The sequence below is a fragment of the Varroa destructor genome, unplaced genomic scaffold, assembly GCF_002443255.2.
Source record: "Varroa destructor unplaced genomic scaffold, Vdes_3.0 BEIS01000001.1, whole genome shotgun sequence".
NCBI classification, from domain to species: Eukaryota; Metazoa; Arthropoda; class Arachnida; order Mesostigmata; family Varroidae; genus Varroa; species Varroa destructor.
Window position 1 is genome coordinate 15,685,549 of NW_019211454.1, and position 26,294 is coordinate 15,711,842.

General features: G+C 40.3%; 1 protein-coding gene and 1 long non-coding RNA gene across 14 annotated transcripts in view; one reads left to right on the forward strand and one right to left on the reverse strand.

The window, feature by feature from the left end:
- The first annotated feature begins 1,950 nt into the window (after positions 1–1,950).
- LOC147758305 (uncharacterized) lies at positions 1,951–18,125 on the forward strand. The gene is made up of 2 exons (XR_015326044.1): positions 1,951–2,090; positions 13,174–18,125. It is a non-coding gene; the product is annotated as an uncharacterized LOC147758305 (long non-coding RNA).
- Glut1 (Glucose transporter 1) overlaps positions 8,172–26,294 on the reverse strand; it is a 280,015-nt gene continuing 261,892 nt past the window's right edge. For 11 of the 13 annotated variants that reach the window (XM_086986424.1, XM_022817452.2, XM_086986437.1 and 8 more), the window contains 5 exons: positions 24,503–24,706; positions 22,302–22,713; positions 19,372–19,464; positions 13,168–13,682; positions 8,172–9,015 (listed from right to left, as the gene is read on the reverse strand). In XM_086986424.1, coding sequence (XP_086842550.1) covers positions 13,342–13,682; positions 19,372–19,464; positions 22,302–22,713; positions 24,503–24,706 — 1,050 coding nt within the window. In that variant the 3' untranslated portion in view covers positions 8,172–9,015; positions 13,168–13,341. Of the gene's footprint in view, positions 9,016–13,167; positions 13,769–19,371; positions 19,465–22,301; positions 22,714–24,502; positions 24,707–26,294 lie in introns of those variants that run through there. The other 2 variants (XM_022817454.2, XM_086986450.1) reach the window with 2 other exon arrangements.

Sequence of the window (26,294 nt, forward strand, 5' to 3'; positions counted from 1 at the left end):
TTCGCACGGTGACAATGTCAATTCTAACTGGAAGCCGCTAGCTAAATTTATAGGTAGGTTTAGATAAATTAATGTTGGGCGTTATAGATGATTTCCTCAGTGTCGGCTCCTTGTGGGACGTTTCCCAGCCAAATGAGATGGGAGAGAAATAGTGCAAGGTTATCACAAATATTATTATCATAATCTAGTTAACGTTGTTTAGCTCCTGGTTTTCAATACGCTACTGGTAATGTATATAAAAAGCTTAGTAAGCGATACTTATCCGAGGCTACCGTGAAAATGTATCTGAACTTTCTGTTCTAACTATTGACAAGATCATAGGATTTTTTCTGTGGATAGGCACATTTTTCTATAGGCAGTAATTCGTGGATCAAATTTGAGGACAGTACCTTTTGATCTTTCAATGCTGCTTTTATGAGGCCCAAACGCTAGGGTAGAAGGAACTCAGAATGCTCAAAATGTTAAGCTTATCATACAGCTGTTTTTAGGCCTTATTTACGCGCGATTCTGCGGCAGCGAACTTTCTGCGAGCGTTTTGTCATCCGTCGATATTGCGCCGTTTGAAATTCAGTACGAAATAGTCTGATGCAGTTACGCCAGCCAGACGAGCCTGTTTATTGACAGTATTGATCTTTTTTCAGTGTGTTATTGTTAGTTGCAGCGACGTAGTAAGTAGCAGTCGGCGTGCGTTTTGGCATGTACATGCATTGCATCTGTCTATGTGTACATTCGTGGGTGTTTGTCTCCCTCGTTTGTTGCTTCTAAGTGAGGTAGCAACGCCTTATTTCCTTCATCGTATTATTCTTCCTTCATATTTTTCGTCATTGAATCTTTCTTTCCCATCGTTCGGTTGGGGGTGGAGGGTGGGCGGAAGTAAGTACATATTTTACAAACGACTGTCTGAGCTTAGTCTTCATCTCCATTTTTATCATTGTGTTTCTCTTATCCCTTCTTTGTCGCTCCACGGTTCTCTAACGCTGGATATATATATATATATGTGTATATATATATGTATATATATTCAATAGTCAGCTCTTCTAAGTTATCTTTTCGCTCGTAATAAGAGCCATGTATCCATGTATAATCGTCGTAACCATTAGTGTATCCTTATAAGCGCAACATACTTAGCATTGATTATTATATCTATATATATATATATGTATGCACGTATATATCTCCCATCATATCATATATGTTTATATTTATATAATTATAAGTAATGTAATTATTTTTGTTATTACCACTAGTAGTAACTAAAGCCATATTTATATATCGATTTTATGTACAGACAGCATAGCTGGCTATTATGCATTTGTACTAACTGTAGATCAATCGCATCACACGACGCGGACAATTCTGCGATTCGAATCAATATGCCTACAGGAATCATGTATATGCAGATGCCGCTGAGTCACGTTGAATGAATTGCCGCGCCGTTTCTGGCTACACACCCGGAAGGAGTCCGTGGGTCGGGAACCGATCGACAGTGCAATGTTAGTATTAGCAATATTAACTATTTATTTTTCAGCGTTCGAGTGCCTATTTGCTGGTCTGTATCTGTCACACAAGTGCAGATAAAGTAAAGCCGGATGCCAGCTTTCCCAGCGCCTTCCGGATGTGCGAGCCAACCCACATCGTTTCCGTGCGCACGTAATATCTGCGCTGTTCGCTATTCTCGTTGAACCCATTCCGTTATCTACACATTTGGCTCTGATCATTTGGTTACTGGTTTGTCGTTCTGTTTTCCTGCCGTTCTGGTTTTAGTTTTTCTTTTTTCTGTTGCTGTTATTATTGTTATTGACGTTCTTGTTCTCGCTGTGAGAACTCTTGCAAGTCAGTGTTGTAAATACTGCCAGGCCTTTCTCCGCATCCTGAGCGGGCTCTAATCTGTATACGACAAAATATTCATCCGTCATCTAAACTGTCATCGTCCGAGCTACGAAGGTCCTTGAAGGGTTGCGCAACAGAACTGTCAATTTACAAGTAAAGCTTACAGTGAGCGAAATTTTCGATAAGAAAATCTAGTAGAAAAACAGTGTGCCGAAACGTCTGTGTCCTGCGGTAACAGGTGTTGTACGTCTGACGAAACGGTTCGTATCTAGGTCTGGTGGGGTGGGGTGGGGGGCTGAGAGGCTAGGTGACCGAGGTCAGTCGTATAATACATTCATTGTTATTTATTATTACAAAGGTTCGCCAGAGAGCACAGTGCTCTCAATTGCTTACGAGACAGTAAAGAAATAAAAGAATATAGAGATTGGAGGTGTACGTGAAAAGAAGCCATCACATTGGTGATTATGTGGTAGTCAAAGGCAGGGGAATGGTGGCGAAACTTGAGTGGAGTCTATGAGAAATAAAAGGCTCCACGAGGTATCTGAAAAGGATCCACGATACTCGGACTACATAAAACAGATATTCGGTGCGAAAATTACAATCGCTATGCACCAAAATCCAGCTGGAAAAAGTGACAGAAGATTGTGATTAGTAGAAAATTTCTGTGCATTTTTTATAGAATTAATGAAGGCCAACGAGATTTAAAACATTTTTTTATCATAATTAAAAAAAACCGGCAACAATTATTTTGAGTTGTTTAATTGCGACGATAAGTAGTCCAGCTCGGTTTCCCCAACTGATTGAAGTACAAAATTAGCACTAAACGGTCAAAATGATTTTTAAATAAATATTGTCGTAGGACCAACAGGGATTGAGGAACACGTGAATTGAGTGAGCTTTTTTGCGGTAACTAAAGCGCGCACGGGTTTGGCAAATGCCTAGACGTGAGTTCCAGTGTCAAAAACGGGATTTACGCGCTAATTGAGAAAAACGGGCCATAACAACTGCGCAGCGAGCACTGACTGAAAAACCCGGGGATCGGGGATTGTTTTTGAGGTGGAAAGATCCTATATTAATCTTTCGCATTAACGCCGGTGAAGACATTCTCGAGACGAAGTGCTTAGACGAGGATGAGGCTTTCAACGAAGCATTCCTTTTCAGAAAAAACGCATACGTTTTATGACAAAATTGAATTCAAGTGATGAATTGTCAGCAGTCGACATGCAATAGCCCTATGGCCTGTGCTCTTATTCATTGCTGTAAAATTGCGGCTCATATTATTTTTGATGAGCCTGCTATGCCTATGGTGAGCCGTAAAATCATGCAAATGAGTGAGCGATATAGAACCGAACTAATGGGTCGTAAGCGCAATACCATTATACGTACGAGCAGTAATAAGAAGCACTTAAGGGACCGAGGGTATCTGCGAGTCCACGCTGTTCCGAACCGCTAAGTGGGCGGCTGAAACGGTGTCTGAAACCGCCCGAAGTCTTTGAACTAAAGCACGAAACCCTACTCTTCCTGATTTCGTCTTTCCATGGCCTGTTTCGATCAACTTTCAGATCCTCATATCCCCACATACGCAAATAGTACGACACAAATTTTGGTAGCTCGACATTTTCCTTTCCCTTTTACATATTATCGCTTCGTCGACGATTAATCTACATAGCGTATGAATTATACAGTTACGAACAAAAGCCACTGCGTTTAATAGATCGTCGGCTTCGAATGAGGTTGGTTGCAGCTAAGCGCATTACACTAGCGATGTCAGAGTGACTGACTACGTCGATTGATATTGATCAGAGATCGAAGGGCTCTTCTGAGTTTCTCATCCGAAAAAAGTATTTATGAATGGAAAGGCTAGTAATACTGAATTGCCGTGTTAGCTCCTTAAATGTCGGTTCCTGGAGACCTTACGGCCAAAGCATATGTTCCAGCAGTTCGTCTTGCTGGGAGTTTGTTTTCTCCATGTATTGTATGAAGTAACAAAAGCCACCGTTGACGGTTCTGATTCTGCAAAGCTACAAATATTTCCTACCCCCGCATGAATTAGATAACGCGACTTGTTCACTTGTTATAAGCTCGAGTCAACACCACCATAAGGAGGATAGTACAGGACGGTCCACGCGTGGCTTCTTGGGTAAAATTTTACCATCTAGGGGTTCAGCGACTTTATAAACAGCAGATTTGCGTTGCAGTTTTTCTTAGCTCTAATCCTCTGCACTGAAGCTGAATCACGTTCAATTCCGTTTTGCATGACGCTCTTTTATACCATAGCTACACATTTCTAGTTGGTACATTGGAGTACGCTGCTGAAATATTCCCGTTTGACATTTAGCGTTCTCACAGAAGATATATCGGCTAAAAAATTTAATAAAAAGTCTCCAAGTGAGTTTTTAGGAGATCAATAAGCTGCTGTTCTTATGATGATGCAAGCTATTGCAATGGGATGTAGTAACGGTGCGTGTTGACTCCTGGAGCCTTCTGTCGAGTTTGTAAATCTTTTGCCCCCTCTAAAATATGTGCTAAATAACCCAGCTATACTTTTCGAGGTCCACGTTACGTCGTAACATTGTTTATTTTGCATAACACAATTACCGACCGGTTATTAATGCGGCCTTGCAGAATCCTCATTTCATACTATTGGCAACCTGTTCTCAAACCGTCCTGCTTAGTTGTCGGCGCCAATTTTTGTTTGTGGGTCTTAATTTAAATACAGACATTCGAATTTAAATACAGACAGAGATTCGATGCAGTCAACATCATTTGTCTGTTTAGTGGCGTGTTTTCTTTCCCGCCTACCGTTTTCTGCTACATATAAGATCGTACCACGTACGAGCGAAGTGTCGGTACTTACCGAGCTCAGGGGAACTGACTGCAACAGCATTCAAAATCCATATTGGTCTCTGTGTACACTTATACATGCGATATTGCATTTACGCGCTTTAGGGATAAACTAACGCGAGAGTCGACGTAATGCTCTTCTTTTTCCGAGTGTGTGTGTGTGTGTGTGTGTGTGTGTGCGCGCGCGCGTCTCTGACAGCGTATTGTTTCTTGTTTGCCCTTGGCTATCCCTGTTGAATAACTACACCGCAAAAACGTGGCTATTGTGTCATTGAATCGACCACGGCGGAGCACTACTGATCACTGGCCTCGATGAATAAATGGTCCGTGCCATATATATATATACCATAGTAAGTAGAGTTTAGCATGATTCACTACTGTTTCCGATAACGACTCGCATGTTTGATGAAAATGGCTAATGACAAGCTGCTCAAATGAGAGCACGATCAATCTTCTCTTTCGGAAAAGCCGAATGTTTAAAGCGGTCCTAATCTTCTCTGCGCTATCGAATAGCTATGCGACAAGCTTGATAAAGCCCTTTTAGTTTTGTTAATTTCGTTTATTTAGCTATCGATTACCCAAGCCTCCGCAAATACGATGCTCTGACACCCGACATTGTTTACGCCACTGTCGCACAACGAACGGCCCCATATAGTCGTACATTCGTACACACAAACTCACACCCATATACACACACAGAATCGGAAAATCGGCGTTACGTGATCCGTAGAAAAAGAGGAATATCTCGTATAACAGACCACGGTGGTTTACGCCAACCTCAAAGTAGGTCAAAGGCACTTGACAGCCGGTTAAAACTTCGACGGATTATCGCCAGTCGTTCGTAGGGAGTGAATATCGGTACATGATCGTTTCATCATCTATTTTGAGACCATGGTTAATATCGTCCCATTTGAATCGTGTTCGCTATATACCCGGTACGTCTTTGTGGCCACCATTTTGTAGCCATCATTGTAATTGTCTATTATGCACATTGCCAGAAATACGTGATACTATTAAAACTATGTGCACACTCGTTGATCATGTCAATAAATGTACATAGCAACAGTAGCTGGTATAACTGTTATCGTATCGTACGCTACCAGACAACGCTACGTTGTTTATCTACGTTACGCATCATTGTCGCTAAATAACCATATTTGTCATCGTGACGTGACAACTATGCATCGCCCAACTGTTGCCGTGATCTTCTCTCTGATAATCTTCACCATCGATATACAAAGCGATAATGTTTCTAGTAGGTAATATTATTATCATTGTCTTCAAGCATAGCTGAGAAGTGTGTCGTTTTCAATTGTTTACCCTATCCCTCTGCTCATGTGCGTTGTAGATATCTCTATACAAATGGGTGCTTATCGATGTTGTCTTTATCTTTATATAGTTGTAGTTTCGCATTGGATAACCGATCCGATAAAAGCCACTGAGCTTAGAATAGTAACTGTTGTTATTACTATGATTTCGATGTGTTTCCCTGAGCATTCTTCTCTTATTTTCAATCGTCACTGTGCCTTCATTATTGACGCCGTACAACGCAAATCTATTCCATAAAACTAGTTCCATTCCAGTGGTCTTTACCATAATCGATTTTCAAAATTATTATTACCGTTATTTTTACTTTTATACCTACGTTTTATGTATACTTTATAGATATATTATAATCTCTATCTGTAATTTAGTAGTAACTGTATATATTATAGGTCGGAACAATTAATTAAATTAAATAAATCGCTATTACATTAGGCATAAGTACTATATCTTTCTCTCTGATTTTAGGCTTTTACCAATACCCACTTTGTAATAGTTATTTAGAGTATCGCCTGTGTATAAGTGTACGGCAATATATATTTAATATATTGTAATTGTCGAATAGCAGTAAATAGTATACAATTTTTTGTGTGTCACCTCCCTACGGCAAGTGGCGAATGTCTGCGCAACACCGTCGGGCAGGCGGCTGTGGTGACCCCGACTGGCTTCTATTCTGTATATATACATACACACACACACACACACACACACACACACACACACACACACACACACACACACACACACACACACACACACACACACACACACACACACACACACACACACACACACACACACACACACACACACACACACACACACACACACACACACACACACACACACACACACACACACACACACACACACACACACACACACACACACACACACACACACACACACGCATTAACAATTTTTCAAATTCATTAACCCATTTTCGAACAAAACAAAGCGTTAGATGCCGAAATATTGAACAATCGAATCTTGCATCCAGAATAGAAAAAAAAACGTAATAGTTATACAGTACGTATCTGAAAAATGAACGTTGTCGGCAGAAAATTGTATAGTTTTTTTATATAGGTATGTTTTTATGCTGATAAGTCCATGGGCTTTATCGAGTATACTGATCCACAGTCGACACAGGCATTAAACGGTTCCTGTTCAGTATCTTTCTCCGCACAAGAAACGCTACCATTCGCAGTAAATTATCTAAATATTCGTTTCCTAAATTCGACAATTGCTGCTCCGCATGCCCCTTTGATATTATTCAGCCGCCGTTCGATTTAAATTATGAAAATAACTCGACTGGGGCATGTTCGACCCAGTTTCTGCGCATCGTTATGGCATCATAGCAGGATACAGATAAAATTTTTTTATTCCAAATTGTGTGCTCTAATAGAGAATGTGTGTATGTAATTATACAGAATAACCTTACGGGATCCCTTCGTCATTGGTAAGAGGGTAGCGCTATACATAGTTTTATGTAGATATATCGAACCATCAATCAGCATTCATCAATCATTAATTTCATAGTATATAGTTGTAGTACCGTACCATCAACGATCGATGGCGATACGTGAGTAATTGTCGACTTGTTTACAGATTTCGGCTATAGTTCGCCCGACTGTGATTACGGGTTCTATTCCATTCGCTGTTCCGTACATAAGTATAGAACCGCCGTAAACATCTTGCACTAATGTATATATATATATATATATACAAACATATATGTGTGTGTGTCTGTATAGCAGAGAGAAATGTCGTTATTGGAACATCTATCTTCTCTCTATCCAGTATGTTTATCTTGGCTTATAGTAACGTGTATATTTTTTATACATAATATCTTAGATACCAGTACACAATGGTAACGGTCCTTGTTGAAATTATTATTAAGTACATAAATACTATTATTCTTCACTAGTAACATTGCCTTCGAGGCTCACTGTTTAGCTGATTTTAGCTCATTTATTACAGTGTTAGTATGTTTTATAATTGTTCATAGCATTATCGTTATTACCATTTGAATTTCTCCCTCCATTTCCGTCCAACCATTTTATTCTATTTTCACACGTTCTGTCACCACATATAAGGGAAGAAACTATATATATATATATAGTATGTGTTCTTTATATAATTTTAATTTAGATAAGCAATCATAAGACCTAGTGTAATATTCGTTCACGTAATATGTTTCCGTGCCGTATTTATTTTTTCTTCCTGTATATTAAAATATATAACGACATTGTTTTTAGCTAGAAGCCTAACTTATCTTGGTGTCGTTGTGTACTGTTGTCGCGTAAAAGTTCAGGTGTGACAAACATTGATAAGTGCATCGCGTGACAATGCGATGACACGGTTTTTTCTATTCTGCTCACAGTATCCGACTGTTTCGACCGTCTTTACGACGATCTTCGTTACAAAATTGAAATTGATCGATTCGATGCCAAATACGAAAAAACTATGCTAAATGATGTTTGAGCAGCTCTTTCAAATCCTACCGACTGCCCATCTTGGTGTGCGAGAACGACTGGACAAAACCGCTTACCCGTGGCCATATTCTGAAGAAGCAAAAAAAGAGTTTGTTTGAACAGTGTTATACAGGTTGAAGATCGGAAGGGGCTGTTCTGAAGGAAAGTAACAACTGCGCTTCAGATTGTAACGGCGTTCGTTCTCGTTTGTTAATTCCATGTATTGTCACTCATTATGGGTTTGTCACCAAGTGAAGATAAACTGCATAACTTTGTGCCAATGTCTGTATTGTTTCTTGTTGTGTGAGGATTTTTCTGCAGTTGTAACACTGTGTCTTCACCATAACAATATATATTGTCACGATGTGTATATATAGATCCGCAGAAGCTTGGCTGCTCATTTCTCTTCGGGTTTTAATTGACAGCTGTGATGGCATCGTTTCTTGCACACGGAAGTCCTAAGGAAAGATTAAGCTTTGCCGAGCATTATTCGTGAATGCCGAGTTGAGTCGGAGAAGGGACGTCATAGCCGACTCAGGCGACTCTGTGGAAGATTCGTATGTAAGAAACACGAAATAGAAGCAAAAGCGTTAGTGGTCATCTACACCTATTTTTCATAGAGTAGGTTCGAAGTGTTTGATTGTCTTACAGGTAAATCATCCTTAATACTTTCCGCAAATAATGAAGCTTTCACAAATTACGTCGCAGCTCAAATAAATTCAGTCAGTTAGTTTCAGCTTTCAAAGCCGATTACGCTGCACTAGGGCCAGAGATTTTAAACGGATTTTGACTTTCAATTAGTTATATTTAATAAAAGCAGCATTATTCTACGGTAGGTTGGTGCCCTACGTATCAGTAGGAATTTTTCAAACCGCTAACACATGTGATATAGCTAACGGTTTTTCGTTGTCTTCCCTATGAGTGGATCATTTTGGCACATTAGTGATCGCTTCATGGAACATTTTATGACTTTTCTGAACCCGTGATTTGACGATTTTCCAGACGTTTTCTACGTGGGGGATTAAGGCCTACCGAATTAATAGGCCACGGCAGCACCTGAATATTATTGACAGCAAGTAGCCTAGGGATACTTGACATTCTGTGAAAAGGAGTTCCATCGAGCCTGAAGACGTGGTCACCTTCGGGGAACCATTTCAATATCTGAGGCAGCATCTTGTTCTCGATAACCTCAGCATATTCCTGCTGCTCTATTATTGCCTGTGCAAAAATGTCACGTCAATGCCTTTGCCCCAAATTATAGACTACATCAGAACTGTTAATGGATAACACAGTGTTCGGAAAATCGTTCGTCGACACGCTTGACGGTATGATAGGATTTTTTTTCTAAAAATTTCAAAATTAGACCCGACTGGGAAACGCACTTTTTCCCGGTTTTTAAGGATTCAATTTTAGACTGGATTTGTCCACTGAAAATGGACTCGTTTCATTCGAGCTTCTCTTGGCATCTCCAGTGCCCCCGAACCAGGTCTTTTCGAAACGGCGACGAAATGTTGGGAAACATGAAAGATTTCAACAGTTTCGCGTTGCGTACATTTGTTTTAACGAAGCAATTTGTGTTTTCTGCTCTTCGGTGACGCCTGTTCCTGTTTCCATTTCGACGCTTTACGTACGAAAACAGGTCGATTTACTAAAAAAAACACCAAAACTAGCCAAATTTACTTTACAGTTATCCAACATCGGCAAAGATCATGTTTGATATAAATGGTACGAGATATTCGTACAAAATGTCGGTGTTGAACTCGTTGAAATTCAACTGCAGCATAAATGCTATCACCAAAAGACGGTTAGTCAACTTCATATCGTTTACCAATACTGTGAAAATGATTGCCGACTTTCTATTTGATATATAAGGTATTCGTTTCAAGTAGATAATGCCGCCTGTATCAGCTAAAAGCCGTTCAAAGTATGTCGCTTTGAAGTCAGTTGAAACTATTTGATTCAATATATTTAGTGCCCCTTCAATATTGAAACATATGCTTCATGAAAGGAATTGAATCGACAATGATCCTCAGTAAGATAAACGAAGAAATTCCCGGACTTTTTTTTTTGACGGTTGCCAAGTGTGATTCGGCCAGGAATCTATGCTAACACTTACCCACGTAACACGCTACAATGACCTGCATATTTAGGGGAAATAAATATAGGCTAACTTATTGAGGCGCTCGTATATTCTTTTTGGTCATATAACCAAATTTCGCATGTCGAAAACAAGAGATTAGTGAACGCTTCGAGAAATTAACATGGCGAAACCTACAATTTAGTTATTGCGTCATTTACCCGACAACGTTCATAATAATCATTTATCTATTTAAAACATCTTTGAGCAGATAGATCTCATTAGCACAAGGTAAAAGGCGTGTGGTCACTGAAATTGGTACAAAATCAAAAAATAGATTGCTGAATTGCTCGTAATGAATCACCCGCTGGTTTTGCAAGTATGGCCTAAAACGCGGTCTTGACTGAAGTCGGAGCTATGGCTGCTAGGTCGGAGCGCATACATCGAAACTACGTAAATGCTAACTTTAAACAAAGTAAAGTGTTGGAAATGCTGGAAAAGGACCATGTTGAGAGAGTTCGCTAGCTTATTTCTATAAAAAAATAACGAATTTCAGCGATCTGCCTCGGTGTTTACATTCTACAGAACTTTCGAACAAATCAACTGACCGTAAAATGATTGTTCTAGTGCGAACATTTAGCCCCAGGCTTGTGAGACATTCAGAGTCGTTAGAGCCTTTCAATCTCTGATAATTTCAATTAACACAAATCGTCATCTCCTACTTTTCCAATTCGAAAGCTAGTTTCTTGAATAATTTGGCAAGCTAAGGTCACTAAGTAACCAACCACTTAGTATCTGACAAATAATTTGTGCTCGTAAAACTGCAACTCCTCGGAATTTCTCTTCGCCCCTTCAATTTGTGCCGCATGTCACACAAGGCAAAACATTTAAATAAGAATTTATTAATAGTCTGCATTTTTCTACGACATTGTTATGTACACGTAGCTGCGATGAGCGTTGAGCCGATCCAAACGTCGATACCTAGGTAGGTTTATGAATACCTGTAGCGCGTTTTAGAAGAAATGTTTTCGACACCTTTTTGCCTGCGCTAAATATTTGGGCTCAATTTTTCTACCCAACTCAACTATGATGTGATTGCTATTTGTACTTTTCGTTCCATCGCTTGATCTGTGTTTTGTCTTTCAGGCAAAATGGTGGAAGGTTTCTAGAAACCACTATACATATAGCTAATGTATAGTAACGTTTAGCTAATCTGGAATGAAGCAATAATTAAAGTAGCGAAAAATGTTTTTTTCTCGAACTGAGTCCTGATGTAGATTCATTATGAAGGTTGGACGTGCATTTGTAACACAAGCTCTTTCATCATTACCTATCCTTTATATTAACTGTACAGGCTTTTAATGTAACTGAACGGGTATGTGAAATCGTGTTCGGCTCTATTATTGCTTCAAAATAGGCTCGTTTTCAGAAGCGATGATCTGGAACTTATCCTATTTTCAGGAAATGGAGCTGCAATTTTTTCACTGTTACTTAAAGAAATCCGTAGAAGGTATTCTGTCAAGCTTTGAAATGTTTAAGATGTGATTTTAGGCGATGGCACACGCATCAGGCTTGGCAACAAGATTTTTTCTTTGGGTAAATACCAAAACTGTCCTTCGAGCTATGTTTTGTTTTTGAAGTGTTTGAAATGTTTGGTTTTTCAAGTGATTTTTACATTAAAGAAAATTATTTTCTGTGCCCATATCTACACCTATGTATATCAATAGAATAAGCTGAATGCAAGAATTGCGTATATGTACAACCGAACGGGACAGATTAGACAGATCCTTCAGTACGAAGATTTATGCATATTGTCTTTAACTGTTATCTTGCCTGTCACACTCAATGCTCGGTATCTACCTTCATCGAATGTCAGTCCCCAATGTCTCTTGACAGAGGGTAAGACAGAACTAACTTAACAGTTTTAATCTTCATTTTACATTTGGACAATATATATGCATGTTGCGTGTATCTATTTGTCATATAGCTTTTTCAAATTGTCTAAAGACGTTTGCTTTACCGAGAGTTAATAACCTTGGCGAGCGGTATAAGATAAACGCGTAGCAAAACTACTATGAGTGTTCTAACCCCGACGATGGCTGAGATGAAGCAGAAATGCTACAGTAGCCCGATTGAGGTGAACATAATCTTACTTCAGTATCGGGAGCGAAAACGTGTTTTCGGGTAAACTGTGGTAGATATATTTTATTAACAGGCTATCGAGCCTCCTAGAGATCGTCTTGTTTCTTTCAATCAGATCTAACAATAATATTAAGGACCAATTTTGATGCCACCAGAGTACCCAACTCGGGACTTAGTAGTCAAACGTCTAGCAACGTTTGTGTCATCTCATCCTGACTGACCCATGAATAGTAAATGTTCGCTAATCATTTCCAAGGAAATCTCCCATACTCATGATAGCGGACGGTAATATCGAGTCACCACTCAAATCCTTAAATGTTCGTGGACAACTAGATTTTGGATGAGATTAACAAATATAAATATTTCATTAACTTCTATTACGGATGCTGAGAGTAATGCCACAAAGGGGCACGCAATTATAAGACAGAGCGCGTTATCACATGCATTTTTTCTCTCGCTTTCTGTTTTTGCCTCTACCTTAAGGATCCCTTTGAGCTGATGCAGATGCAGCATCGTCGCAGCTGATGGCGCGGTCATCGGCATCGCCGGCGATGTGGGTTCAGCCGTATTACTGGCATCGGGAAAGGCGAACATTAACGGTGTTTCCTGATCCGAAGCGGTGGCCAGGCCCCATGCCGGCGAGGCGTCTGGCTAGAGGTGGTCGTGCGACGGGTGCCTTGACATGTAGGGCACAGAACCTGAGCCAGCTACGACTGCGGTACAGTTGAGTTCCTTGTGGATTCGGTTGTGGCATGGCGGGTGGCTGAACAACGTTGGGTAGTAGTACTGCTGCGGCGGTGGCAATTGCTGTATCGTCGGTGGCAACGGGGTCAACGGTGGTAACGGAATCAGCGGTGTTACCGGGGCCGCTGGTGAGTGTGGACCGGTTGACGACATTGGCGCAGCATGGGAATGGTGAAGTAGGCTGTGGTGCGAATGACTGCCCACCTGACTGATTCCGCCGGGATGTGATGTCATTGAGCGTGGACAGTCTGAAAACGGCCAAAGAAAGGTGATCGGGATAGATGAAAGAAGAAAAGAAGAACGAAGGTAAACAAGTTGATGATGATGATGGGGACTGAAGAAAGAGAAAAGAAGTCAAACACGGATAGCCAATCAGGATTACAAGCGTCGTTTGTTAGATTGTTGTTATAGGAGTGGCTGAAATGCACAAAGTGCAACGCAAAATTTACTGAAATCAGAAATTATCATAAAACGCTTTAAAATGTTTATATACAACTAGTGGGCTATGAACGAGTTATGCATGAACAATGCTTTGGCTCTTGAGTGATAGTAAAATATATTGATTAACTAGGTGAGTTGAAGAAGCTCTATGGACGTGTAGAATCAAAAAGGATTTCGTGTGTGCACAAATTCACTGCTTTATAAGCTCAATACTATATACCGAATAAGTGTTTTGAACTACATAGGTGTGCAGAGAAACGTCGGAACACATTTGAAGTCGTCAAAGCCATCTAAAGCTCAGACCCTGCAAATGATGCATTTTTATTATTGGAATAATGATTTCATCGTTATAATACAACAGTAAACACAACTTACACAGGGGGAGAGAGCCATAGGCATTCTAAAGCAAGAGAAGATTCATTAACGGAGCAGTAACTAGCTTTCTCTTATCACTATATTTGTCATCACCGATAAAAACGCACGTAGTCAAGCGACTGCCGCGATACTTATCAAACTAACTAAATGCATAATTATGGGAGAGAAAATAACACTCAAAAAAAAAGCAGATAGCTCTCTTCTAGCGAAAAGGGAACAACAGAAGAAACCCAAACTTCCTATTATCGTACATAATTTATGGGCAAACTGCTCCGTTGCGTACGTATCAATATTAGCATGCACGATTACCGGCCTTCCGACATAACATATTAAAACTGTCCTAACAGTACCGGAATGCACTTAAAAGGAGCAGATGCTAGAGTAATCGGTACGAACAATTGCAATTACAATAAATATCGCCAGCTGTGAGGTTTGTTCACCGGAATTGCTATGCTAAGGTCCTATGTACTTCGCGCTGTAGTTCCTTCCGTGCTTTCCTTCACCATCAATCGCTGTTCTCAGTGCCGACACATCTCCTTGCTCCGTTATATTGTTCCTCCATATTCTTCCACATCTCGCGGCTCTCTCATATCGCCTGCTCCACGTTTTCCAACGATTTGAACCCAATTAGCTAATCAGCTGCTCCTGCCTGGTAGGGACTACTGTAGTATCGTATCCCCACCAATCGTTCAATGTCTTGCTTGTTTAACGTCTCTCGCAAGAAAGAAAATTTCCCAGTTGCACGTGTTATCTACGCACGGTACACTGAGATGTTAGTGAGAGTCGTAGGGCCACATATGACGCTTGCGATAAACCGTTGACTGCGTTATCAGCGAATGAAGGTTTGTCACTGCAAAGTGGACTTTCTCCCAGGTGTTTATGCTGTCGCCAGCGTTGACGTAATCGTCTACAGCCACTATTCCAGGTCCCTGTCGCCCATACAGGCTTTCCTTATCGCCTTCCTCGACACGCCACTACCGGATGTTGATAGTGACGGAACTGCCAGCAACTGCAGCAGCTGCAGACTCCGGCGGAGTGCTTATCTTATTTCAATTATACAGACTGGTGCAGCAGATTTGCAGACGGCGCGGTTTGGGCTCGCAGCGGTGCGGCAAGCCAGGCATGCGGAGCCCAGTAGCTCCCTATAAATTCAGAAACAGGCACTGGATCGGCTGTACGGTCGTTGCTTCCGTATTAAGGCCTCGTCCTTTTACTCCTATGCGCATGTTTGCAAGCTTCCATAATGATTGCGTTGGTCTGATACTGTTGGGTACGACACAGAGCGCTGCAACAGCAGGTTCAACGCCTTTGTCGACCCTCTTTCGTCGCACCGGTGTTGAGGCGACGAGGTCGTCTATCAGGAGCAGACAACCACGTTGCATTTCCCCATCTCAATTTCAGTTAATATCCTCTTTTTGAGGTCTTCACTGTCGTAGTTCAGCTTAGTCGTCTACAGCTTACCCAGTTCGGCCAACCTGGGTCTCGTAATAATTACCCCTGTAATTTTGGTGACATGTGATTCTCAACATTCAAACTGGTGGTCTCCCTTAGTCGACGTGTCTCTCTTTCAAGAGTCCAAACCTTTTTAGGCCTTCCGTGGTCCTAGATTTCTCTCACTTGTTTGTTGCCTTGTTTTACCCGCGCCGTTCCACTAACCCTTTATGAATACACCAGGTTCTTCTCCAACCAGCCAACTAGCCATCCAACCCAACGACTCTAGAGTTGGGCCTTACGTTTTCAAAACTGCTTCTCTCATTCGCCGCCACGTCCATCGTCGTTTCTTTTATGCAGTGTTACTAGCAGCAATCTCTTTCGGACTAGAGGTTTCGTGTTGTTTTCGTGCAGTGGATCCTTCTCCGTTTCTCTCCTGCACGTCCCTGTACGCCTGTCACTTCAGCTGTCCCCCCGTATTTCCCATACTGTATTTCCACTCGTAGTTATATCTATTTCGTTCTTTCGTTTTCCTTTTCTTCGTTACCTTATGCCCGTTTCTCGTTTATAACATCTCCTTGTTTGGCTGCCTCTTCGGTCTCCAGGCACTCTTTCTTTAACGCAGCTATTTCAACACCTAAAACATACAACACTGATAAGCTTTACTGTGTACGTCTACGTACGTCCACGCCTAACTACGTCTCTCTCTCTTTTTCATTCTTCACAATAGGCATCATTTGCGCCTACTGCTATCCTTGCCACTTCCCCTGTGGAGGGAACGAAACGCCCTGGACATCCGTCTGTTGCCCCTATGAAGGTCCTTTTTTCTTTTCGGAGAATATTTTCTAAGTTCACCTCTTTTTCTTCCTGTTCCTATGGGTTTTTGTGGACTAGAGCATTGCCCTCAGTGAGCAGCCCCATAGTCCCAGAGCCCGTAGCGGGTCCATTGCTTGTATCTCTCAGTTGAGAACATGGCGGGGAGGGCGACCTACGTTTTTGCAACAACTCCTTGAACAACTTGCACATTGGACTTGGGTCGCACATTTGTTTTTCTGTTCCTCTTCTTCATGACGTACTTTTGCGCAACTGCGCCGGGTACCTGAGCCACCCGGCCTGCCGTGATCTCGTTTCGTACTTTGTTGGTTCCAGCGTGTAAATATCTGTGCGTCCCTTATCTTTAATCGGCCAAAGGTAGTTTCCACTGCCTTACTATTATGCCCCGTTTTCCTCTGTTTTTTTCTCTAAGGGAAAGAGAGAGTCTTAGATGAGTTTCTATTTTGCTTAGTCTGGTCACACCTATCATTCAAGCAAGAAAACAACCTACACTTTATTTCCTTACACTGTGTTTTTCTTCTTTTATGCCGCACCCATTCTACTGGAGTTCGTGGAGAGAGCGTTGTCTGCCGCCTAAGCTTCCGAGTTAGCTACTGATATTATGGCGCAAATTCAGAACCTAAGTGCTAGACATCCCAAGCACACTGGGCTTCTGCATGTTTTTTTCGATTCACATTGGGAATGTGTTCGGCCTATTGAGCCCTGATATTCACACTACCTGTGCAGATCTTTTGCCGAGTTTCTGTAGACCTAAATTTACCGAGATATTTGTTACCCTGAATATCATATTAGGATAGACCTTCAATCCACTTTTTGACCCAGCTATAAGCTTTCGGATCAGATAACAATAGTCGAAGGTTTCCGTTTATTATGCATATCCTGATTTGAGCACTTGGCCGGAATAACCCTTTGTGTATAAAGTTCACCATTGTTTCTGTCAGAGCAAAAGGAAAACGGATTTTTTTCAAGAATTCTTTCGAGATTAGATTCAGATTAAGCTTCTTCAAGTATTACCTCTACAAGCACCCTACGGTCGTGGTGCTTTTTTCACATATTATACAGAATAGAATAAGCAAAATACAATGAGACTTACGCTTTCATCCAACCCGTTCACTAGCTACTAGTTTTATAGCATCGTACGATATGGTGTGGGTCTCCCAGCCAGAGTATGTGGGGGGGCAATAACAAATAAAAAATTTGCACCAAGGCGACTGATTATTAAGGCTGGCTAGAAGTACCCTTTAGCGACGTGAAACGAAGCACAAAATTAACGTCGGGAAGCTGGCGACTAGAAGAGCCAACAAACATGTATCAGCAGCAATAGTAAGGGGCAAATCACGAAACTCTGTTTTTACTACGAAAGCGTTAAACATCTTTCAGCGTAAAAGACGTTTGTAGCAGATCAATGTTTACGATTGTTTATGCGCAAGTCCTGATGTGGGTTAATTCGAGCCTACGTTCGTGTGTTTGAGGTCTGTGTAAAGTCACTTAGTACGTCCAGTTCAAGAATAGCTAGGTCGATAAGACTGAAAAATTTCAATCAGGTTACTACGTGTTTGTATGGTATTGCAATGATTTGTTAAATAAAAAGGATTTCTATGTGGCTTACGTATTATTGATCGCTGAAACAATTTTTATCTGGATTGATTTGTCTTCAGCTGTTGGCGGATATCACAATATCACACTGTAAAACAGTTACGCATGTATCTTATTGATGGACGGAGTTACATACATTCGGGGTTTAAGTGAGTTAGTTACGCGCCCAAGCGCCGTAAGGTGGACATAGCTTAATTGATGAAATAAAGAAGACCAAATTTCAAATAACTGTAAAATCAAAGACAATATATTGTCAATATATGAATAAGACATACTTAGGTCAACGGATATACATTGAGATATTGTTACAATATCTATCAAAAACATTTTTTGTCTCCGCATTTTTTTTCTATTGACAAAAATGGATTTTAACAACAAATATTTTAAATTTGCTGTCTATTGAATGTTATCCGTCCACGAAATTTGACGTGAGTTTCAGGCATGAGAATTAAGCGTTATTAAAAGATGTATAGTGAAAGGTGCGCGAAAACGCTTCTGAAGTTAGGTAGGATATTTAGCTACCTATTGAGTGGAGGAATAGCTTTGCAGGAGTTCCTCCAGACTTCAAATCTTCAACTAATTGCAGATATATCCAAATTGAACAGAAATCCATTACAAACAAAAGAAACAAATGCATCTCGCTTTGATTAACATTACGCTCTGTTATCTCGCTATTTGTTAGTAATTAAGATATATATATATATATTTTTTTAGTATTTTTTTAAAATTTAAAGCAGGCTATGTATGTCAAGCGGGTAAGCAGGTCGGAGATAGTGAATAGTCATCAAAATGTTTAAACGCATTGCTTGCAAGTGGATAAAATGTTTCCGCTTAAATCTAATCAAGACAAAAACCGGGTTTCGGTAAGGGCCCATATGCGATGAAGGAGTGATTCAGGTAGAGTCGAGGGTCCTTGGATCAATTTTTTGTGCTTGTTAATGACATCAGGATTTGGTGAAATGTTACGCCATGTACATGCGAAGCTTTTAATGACCCCCACCCACGATCGAGCGTCCTATAATATGTTTAGTCTTTAGGAATTGTTCTTGTTGTGGCCCGTTTGGAATCAGAATCGTACCACGCATCAACCGAGCACAATTTCAAAATTAATCTACGTTCTACCGAGTATGACATGCACGAAGAGAAAAATTACAAATACTCGAAAGGAACAAATATAATCATGCTTTGACAAAAAAAGGACTCGATACAAACGCCTGTCTATCCGTTTATGAATGACTGCTAATCAAGCCCTAGACTCACGGTAACTATCTTTGCTGTCGATGACGTCGTGATGAAATGAGTGTTGCTGAACGGCTATGACGGAATTGCTTCGTCGTGGAATAGTCATCATTCCTATCGTTCGATGGGATTAGATAGTTGGTTTAATGGAGTGTACGATTTGCCACAGCAACAACGAAAGAGACGACAAAAAATCCACGAAATTTGTCGAGCAGCGTGCGAACGAAGTAAAACAGTCACGTTGAAGATCGTTAGGAAAAATGATTTTTTCCGCGCATTGAATGCGTGTGTGTACTATGAGTGAATTATCATTTTTGTAAACATGTTTGTTTTGGAGCTTTGTTTAGATACAGAGGATTGAGTAACTGATGGGTAAAAGGACCTAAGCTTGCGTTGTCTCTTGGAGAGGCGATGTGACCTGCTAATAATGCAAAGGCGTATGCGCTACGCTGATATTACGTTATACTATGTAATGCTTGAAGACAGTTGCTTTAGTTTTACGTAAAATTTCTTATGTACAACGTTTGCAAGTATGAAGCTCAATTTGAGACATTTATTGAATGTCAGATGGGATCTAGAGGACATCATTGTGGCAAGAGTTGGATGCGGGGTGAAGAACAGAAAATTGTCCATATGTTTACATAAAAACGAACTGCTTTAAAATCTCGACTCAAGCATTGGTGAATAGGTAAATTGTACTCAAGGGCTGAAAATGAAGATTGTATAAAATCCAAAATGTATAAAATTGAACGTTGTTAATTCAGCCTAACGATTTATTTTGCCTAGCAGACGAAAATCGCTTCCTCATTCAACGAAAAGTGCTGCGTAAATATATATATATTAATATCTGTGTATATGCGTTTATAAATCATGTACTCAATTACAACTATAGTAAACTGAAAAACATTTGGGAAGATTTTTACTCAATAGTTGAGCGTTCGTGGCTCTAACATTTCGATATGCTATAATCTTGAAGCTCAATACTCTTTTTTTACCGTTTTTTATACGATTTTTTCCCTTTTGTATAAAGGGAAAAATTTGCTTTTTAAAAAAATTGGTTTTAGCGATTTTTTTTTTCTCATAGACTCGAATTTCATGTTCTCTGTAGGGAATGTTGCTTAAAAAGCCTACCTTGGCATGAAGTTTGGAAAACTACAGGCAATCCGATTTTAAAATAGCGAAATAGTCGTAACGTAAGTCGCCATAAAGTAACGCGTAAATAACAAAATAGTGATATCTTAATAATATACCAAATCATTAACAGAGGCGATAAGGTTATAGGTTTTGGGCGCAACAGTAAAACATCTGATTCAGAGTAACCGGAGGATCGAGGCAAAACGACGGAATTACCGAAGCAACGTGATCGAATTGGTAAAAAGGGTAACGGGATAATGCAGTGAAGCAGTGGAACGACTTAGAAACGCAGTGGGTTATTGAAACAGGATAACCGGCCGATTGCAACAGAAAAACTGCAATAAGGACAACGATAGCTATACAGAGATAGTGCATCAGGTTGGTAGTACAGCTGCAACGAATTCTCCTTAGGTTAGATAAGCAAATCCTGTATGACCAGTATTGGGCGGCTCCTGACACTTATAATAGTCATAAAAATAACCATGGGCAATATCTAAGATGATTGTTATGTTATGATTTGTGGCGTTCGGTGTTAGCTTCTATACGAAACAGTTAGGAAAGGTCATCTTGATGATTAGTAACTAGATGTGTTTGTCAAAATAATGTGACAAATGTTTATTGATCCATGGTATACGTAAATCCTTTCAAAATGTGGACGTGTCTTGATACTACTTGTACTAAAAATACGTGCGGACAAAAAGTTGTTTCGCGTGTGTGAAGTACGAACATACCTATACAGGATGGAGCATCTAGGTCTGGACATTTTTCCGAGGTCGTTTCTAAAAATCAGATTATCTATAAGGTGTATTTCACTACATCTTTAGCATGTATTAAACGCGCCATTTTTGATGGTGCTGTTTGCTCAAAATAGGCATTCTTCGTCACGATTACATTTCCATTACAGGTAATATCCCTCTCGGTAATCATTTTCAAAAATATATATATAATATATATATATTTTCAAAATTCGAAAATATAAATATTTTCAAAAAAAAGTAACCGCGCTCTAAGCCATATTGGCAGGTGTAAACTTGTTAATGCTATATAAAGAAAAATCCAGCGCAATTAGACCTTGGGCTAATAAAAGCGTAGAAAGTCCCAAAAAGACTAAGATTTCGATGTTTTGCGTAAACATATTGGATAATAGGTGATTTTCGCACCGATTCAGGGAACGACACGTTGCCTTTCACCGCTAGCTTACTGTTTTATTCTAAATAAAACTGTTTTTTCTGCAGTATCAAGAGTAGCGGGTGAACGCGTAGCCATTACGACAAGGAAACCGTTAGGGTTTGTACGAATTTTAATTTTTCACCCTATATATAAAAGCATACCTTAAAAAAATAGGGCAACATTACACTAGAGGATTCTTGTTTAACTTTAGCTTTTTTTTTCCAAGACGTCTCGCCAGCATCAATATACAGTCTTCAGCTATTAATTATCAGTGAAAGTCATTCCGAAATCTCGGATAGCAGCAGTACACAATCAAAAAGCAAAAGATGGTTTTTAAAATATGATATAAAAATATGGTATAAAATATAATAAAAAATATGGTATTTAAAAATGTCTAAGTAAATTTTCAATAACAATGGCACATACTTTTTGGTGTAATTTCTTTTATGGCGGCTTACAGTACCTTGAAGGCTTAAGCAATACAGGTTTTCTCAAGAAAATGATAATCAGCATTTTTTTCATAGCGTTTCATGATAGACGGTAATATGGTTACTAGGACTTCCGGAACGCGGTCATACTAGCACCATGAAGCTACAGGCTTCAATCAGCCCTCCCATGCAGTTCCGTTTCTGTCATGCTGCTCATACCTCCGTTATTCGTGTTAATGACCACGTGCTGCTGGGGTAGTTGGGTATGGCCATATCCAATGTGATTGTGATTATGGTTGTGCACGCCAGAGTGGATTAGATGCCCAGGCGTTGTGCCCTGTTGGTGTGGACATGTCGGCGTGACCGGCTGTGATTGTGAGCGAGTATTCGTGACAGCTTGCGAACCTCGGTTGGCCACGCCGCCGGTTGACGCCGGGGCACTCGCACAGCTCAAAATACCCCCACCCCCATGGGAGCGGGATTGAGAAGATTCCGAGCCTTGCTGGCGGAAAAGGGCGGCAATCTCGTCGAAGGTTCGGTTCTTGGTCTCCGGCACCCGGCGGTAGGTGAACACCCAAAATAGCCCGAGCAACGCCGTAAACGGTAGAAACGTATAGTCACCGAACGCCTCCTGAAAGAAGGCAGAAGATGCGCAGGACAAAAGAATGTACAAAGGCGTACACAATGGTCAATGTTAGGTAAATCAGTAGACGTCACACTGTTAAAAGTCTATTAAAAAAACTATTTAAAAAATTCGCACGCTACTCTCATCAAATCAGACACCTACTATGGAGTCAGCAAAACATTCAAAATTTTCATTTTTCATCATTGAAGAACATCTGGAAATTTATTTTTCTTATAAGTGCCGTCGAATGGCAAACGGCCGAATTCTCCACACGGCGTTAGGGGCCTCTGAAATACATAAATAGCTGGTCTTCAAAAATACGTCGCTGTTGAAAAATCTTAAAAGAAAAATTGACTATTAATCTTTCGATAAATATCAATTATGACTGTAAAAGAAAAAATTGTAGCTATCCCAGAAATCAATCACACTAAAACGAAAAAAAAACTATAACCGCCACCCAATAAGAACCTACTCTCTACTCTGTTTGAATTTTTATTATTGTATAAAATTCAGTCAGCGCAATAATCCCAGTGCCTTGTGTTTTTACTAATGGTACTAATGGTACTATGGTACTATGTGTTGTCTGTTTTTCCCGAAACGTACTTCTTTTCATTTTTATTTAATACCAGCTCAATCCTTGAATAGGCAGCTTCTACTGTTGCTGTTACGAGGGCTGAAGCAAATTTTCGTGGCTCGACTCGGAGTGTCAGACGTTTTTCTTTCTTTTCGTTGTTGTTTTCTTCTTAGATAGGGTTATCGTACTGAAACAGGCTCATGTAATGATGTATGGGTGCACCGTTCAGCAGCTAGTTCAGTAGCATGCTAGGAAAAAATTTTTTTTAAAGGAGCTGCATTAAAATCACGAACTTGTGGCCGACCGATCGATACGTTAGATCCTCGCGTATCGACAAATAAGCCGTTGACGCAATGGGCACTTCATCAATGCACATGTCCTTTGATGATAGGTCCCCTTTAAGGTGTGATTGTTAGACGAGGATTGAATCAGCTTGGCACATGGTAGCATTTTCTTAAGAAAAAGACCGTTCCTCTTTTGCGGTCGACTTTGACTAAACAGATAGCCTAAGGTCAGATACGAAGAGGTTCAAACCTGTGACAAAGCCGATTTCTCTCTTTGGTACGCGGTACCTGCCGGCTTCTCGTTCTACGTCCTCTTCGATTGCTGTAAGCGAATCAGGATTGTCCTAGACAATCGTAACCGTTAGCAGTCCGTAGGCTTGATGAAGGAAACTGTAAGTTTCATCTTGCACTTTCCTTTTCCTCTGTATACATATATATAGCACCTAAGATTCGCACAGTGCCTGCACAATCTCGGCAGCGAACACAATTTCTTCTGTTATCTCCGTCTCGAAATTTTCGTTTCTCCAAGTGGTGAATACCGTCCTGTCTCAGATGGAAGCGCCCAATTGTATATAACGCGAGAGAAAGCGTTTGCCAAACGTATATATATATATATATATATATATATATATACGTTTGGCATACATACATATATATATATAGCGAGATATCCTAACAGACCGATGGCGTCTTTTGTTGAGGCAGTGTTACGCGCCAGCTCTTCCGTAATCAACATCGGAATCGTTAGAAAGGAAACGAAGAAATGTTTAATATTTTATGACCTTGCTTACAGCGCAAACTTGATTGACAACAATCTAATCACTTCCGCCTAGCAACAACCTTTTTGACAACAAGGTTTTTGATTATATAACTCGATTCAATTTTTATCGTTATTTTTCGAAGCGTCTGCCTGTTACACTAGTCGTAACGTACACACCTGCATAGACGGAAAGATAAGTGATACAAAGAAGTTTGCACTCCAGTTAACTAGTACTCCAACGGCCATTGCAGCTGGGCGAGGGCCTTGTGCAAATAGCTCGGCGGTGTAGATCCATGGAATCGTTCCTGGACCTATAGCGAAGAATATGACAAACGCCAACGTCGATACTACGGACATATACGTGATCCAGCTGTACAAGAACTGTGGAACACAAACGCAAACGGGAGCAATAGTGAGATAACCTAAGAGTGACCCATTGTCTACACTATCCTGCCTAATAACTAAAGAAACATAAAAACATAATAAATATTGTTATGGTCACAATATTCGATTAGTTTGATTGAACATTGAACAGCCTTCGTAGGTGTTATTCTACGTACGTATTCATACTTTCGTACTTTATAATCTAGGCAAGTTACTAAAACCAGCATTTATTTGCGTCCGATACTTCTCTCGCGTCTTGCCATCACCACGGCGAGGTTACCCATAAAGCACTTCCTTACTGGACACTTATGCAAGGAAACGACTGTTTTGATGCACCATCATATTCATATACGTGTAGTTGTGTGTGTGTGTGTTCGGATGGATGGATGGATCTATTGCAAGACAACGCATGGTATTCTGAGAAAAAAAAACGTGAGTTTACTTTAGCCAAAAAAAGAATTATGCCCTCTGAGAAAATACCTATAGCGTTGACAGCCGCGATTGCAGCGCTGTGATATCCTCGAAAACAAAGTAATTCTCTCTTGAGGCGTTCTGCTAAATGAAGATGAGCAACAAACAAGCTTGCGCCCGTAACTGCAAGTTTCGACATAAGCTTCACGTTCTGAGGGGGGTGGGGGAGAGGGGGATCCCGCAGCGTTTTGGATTGGAGATCGGTTGGAGATGTACAAACCATGAAAAAATAGATCATTTCATGCGACTTGCCCACGAGATTTTGACCATTTTGCACTGTATAAGATATCAGTTTCGTCGCTAGGACCGAAAAAGTTTATAAACGCCTTATCATCTTGGAGTCAATGAAAATGTCCCTACTGCCGCCCACATGCTAACGGCGCAAAGATCGACTGCGCATATTGAAAACTATTTTTCTGATACTCTTCAATGTGCCTACGCCAAATCAGCTCGTAATGAGCTAGGTATTTTTTGAGGGTTGCTGGTTTTTTTTTTTCGTAGTTCAGGCTACAGTGCAGGTGAGGCCTACGGAAAGCAGCGTTTCATTATGCTGGGTTTCTTAAAGCCTAACATCAGAGAAAGACATCACAAAAAAGGTAACAATACTTGCGGCAGAAAATGTATGATTTTGCTATAAATAGAAAGAGAATTACCTTTAATCAAAGACGATTAGTAAGAAACGTTTTAATTTTGTGACAATGTTTCCTTTAAATAAACATCTGAGGATTGAAACCTGCATCTTCTATTAATCGTTATGAATCAAAACACCTGTCAACGAAGCATAACCTAATTATTTTTTACTGCAAAGTATATCAGTATCAAAAACAAGCATCATGGAATGCTCTACATATCGTCGCTCTATTCTAAGCAAGCGGCAAAATTTAGTTTATGTTCGGCGGTTACTATCGGTGCAGCTGATGGTGGTCGAATCTTATTGCGACAATAGTAAGTATATTGTCGCTAAAATGCTGGCAAATATCAATCATATCTTATAAATGAAGCTTGCTATAGCCTGATAGCGCAACCACATTTAGGACCAGCATGACAGAAGAAGATTACGAACCCGTAAAAGATAACCGAAGCAGTCTAAGGTCACAAGCTTCGACCCATGGGT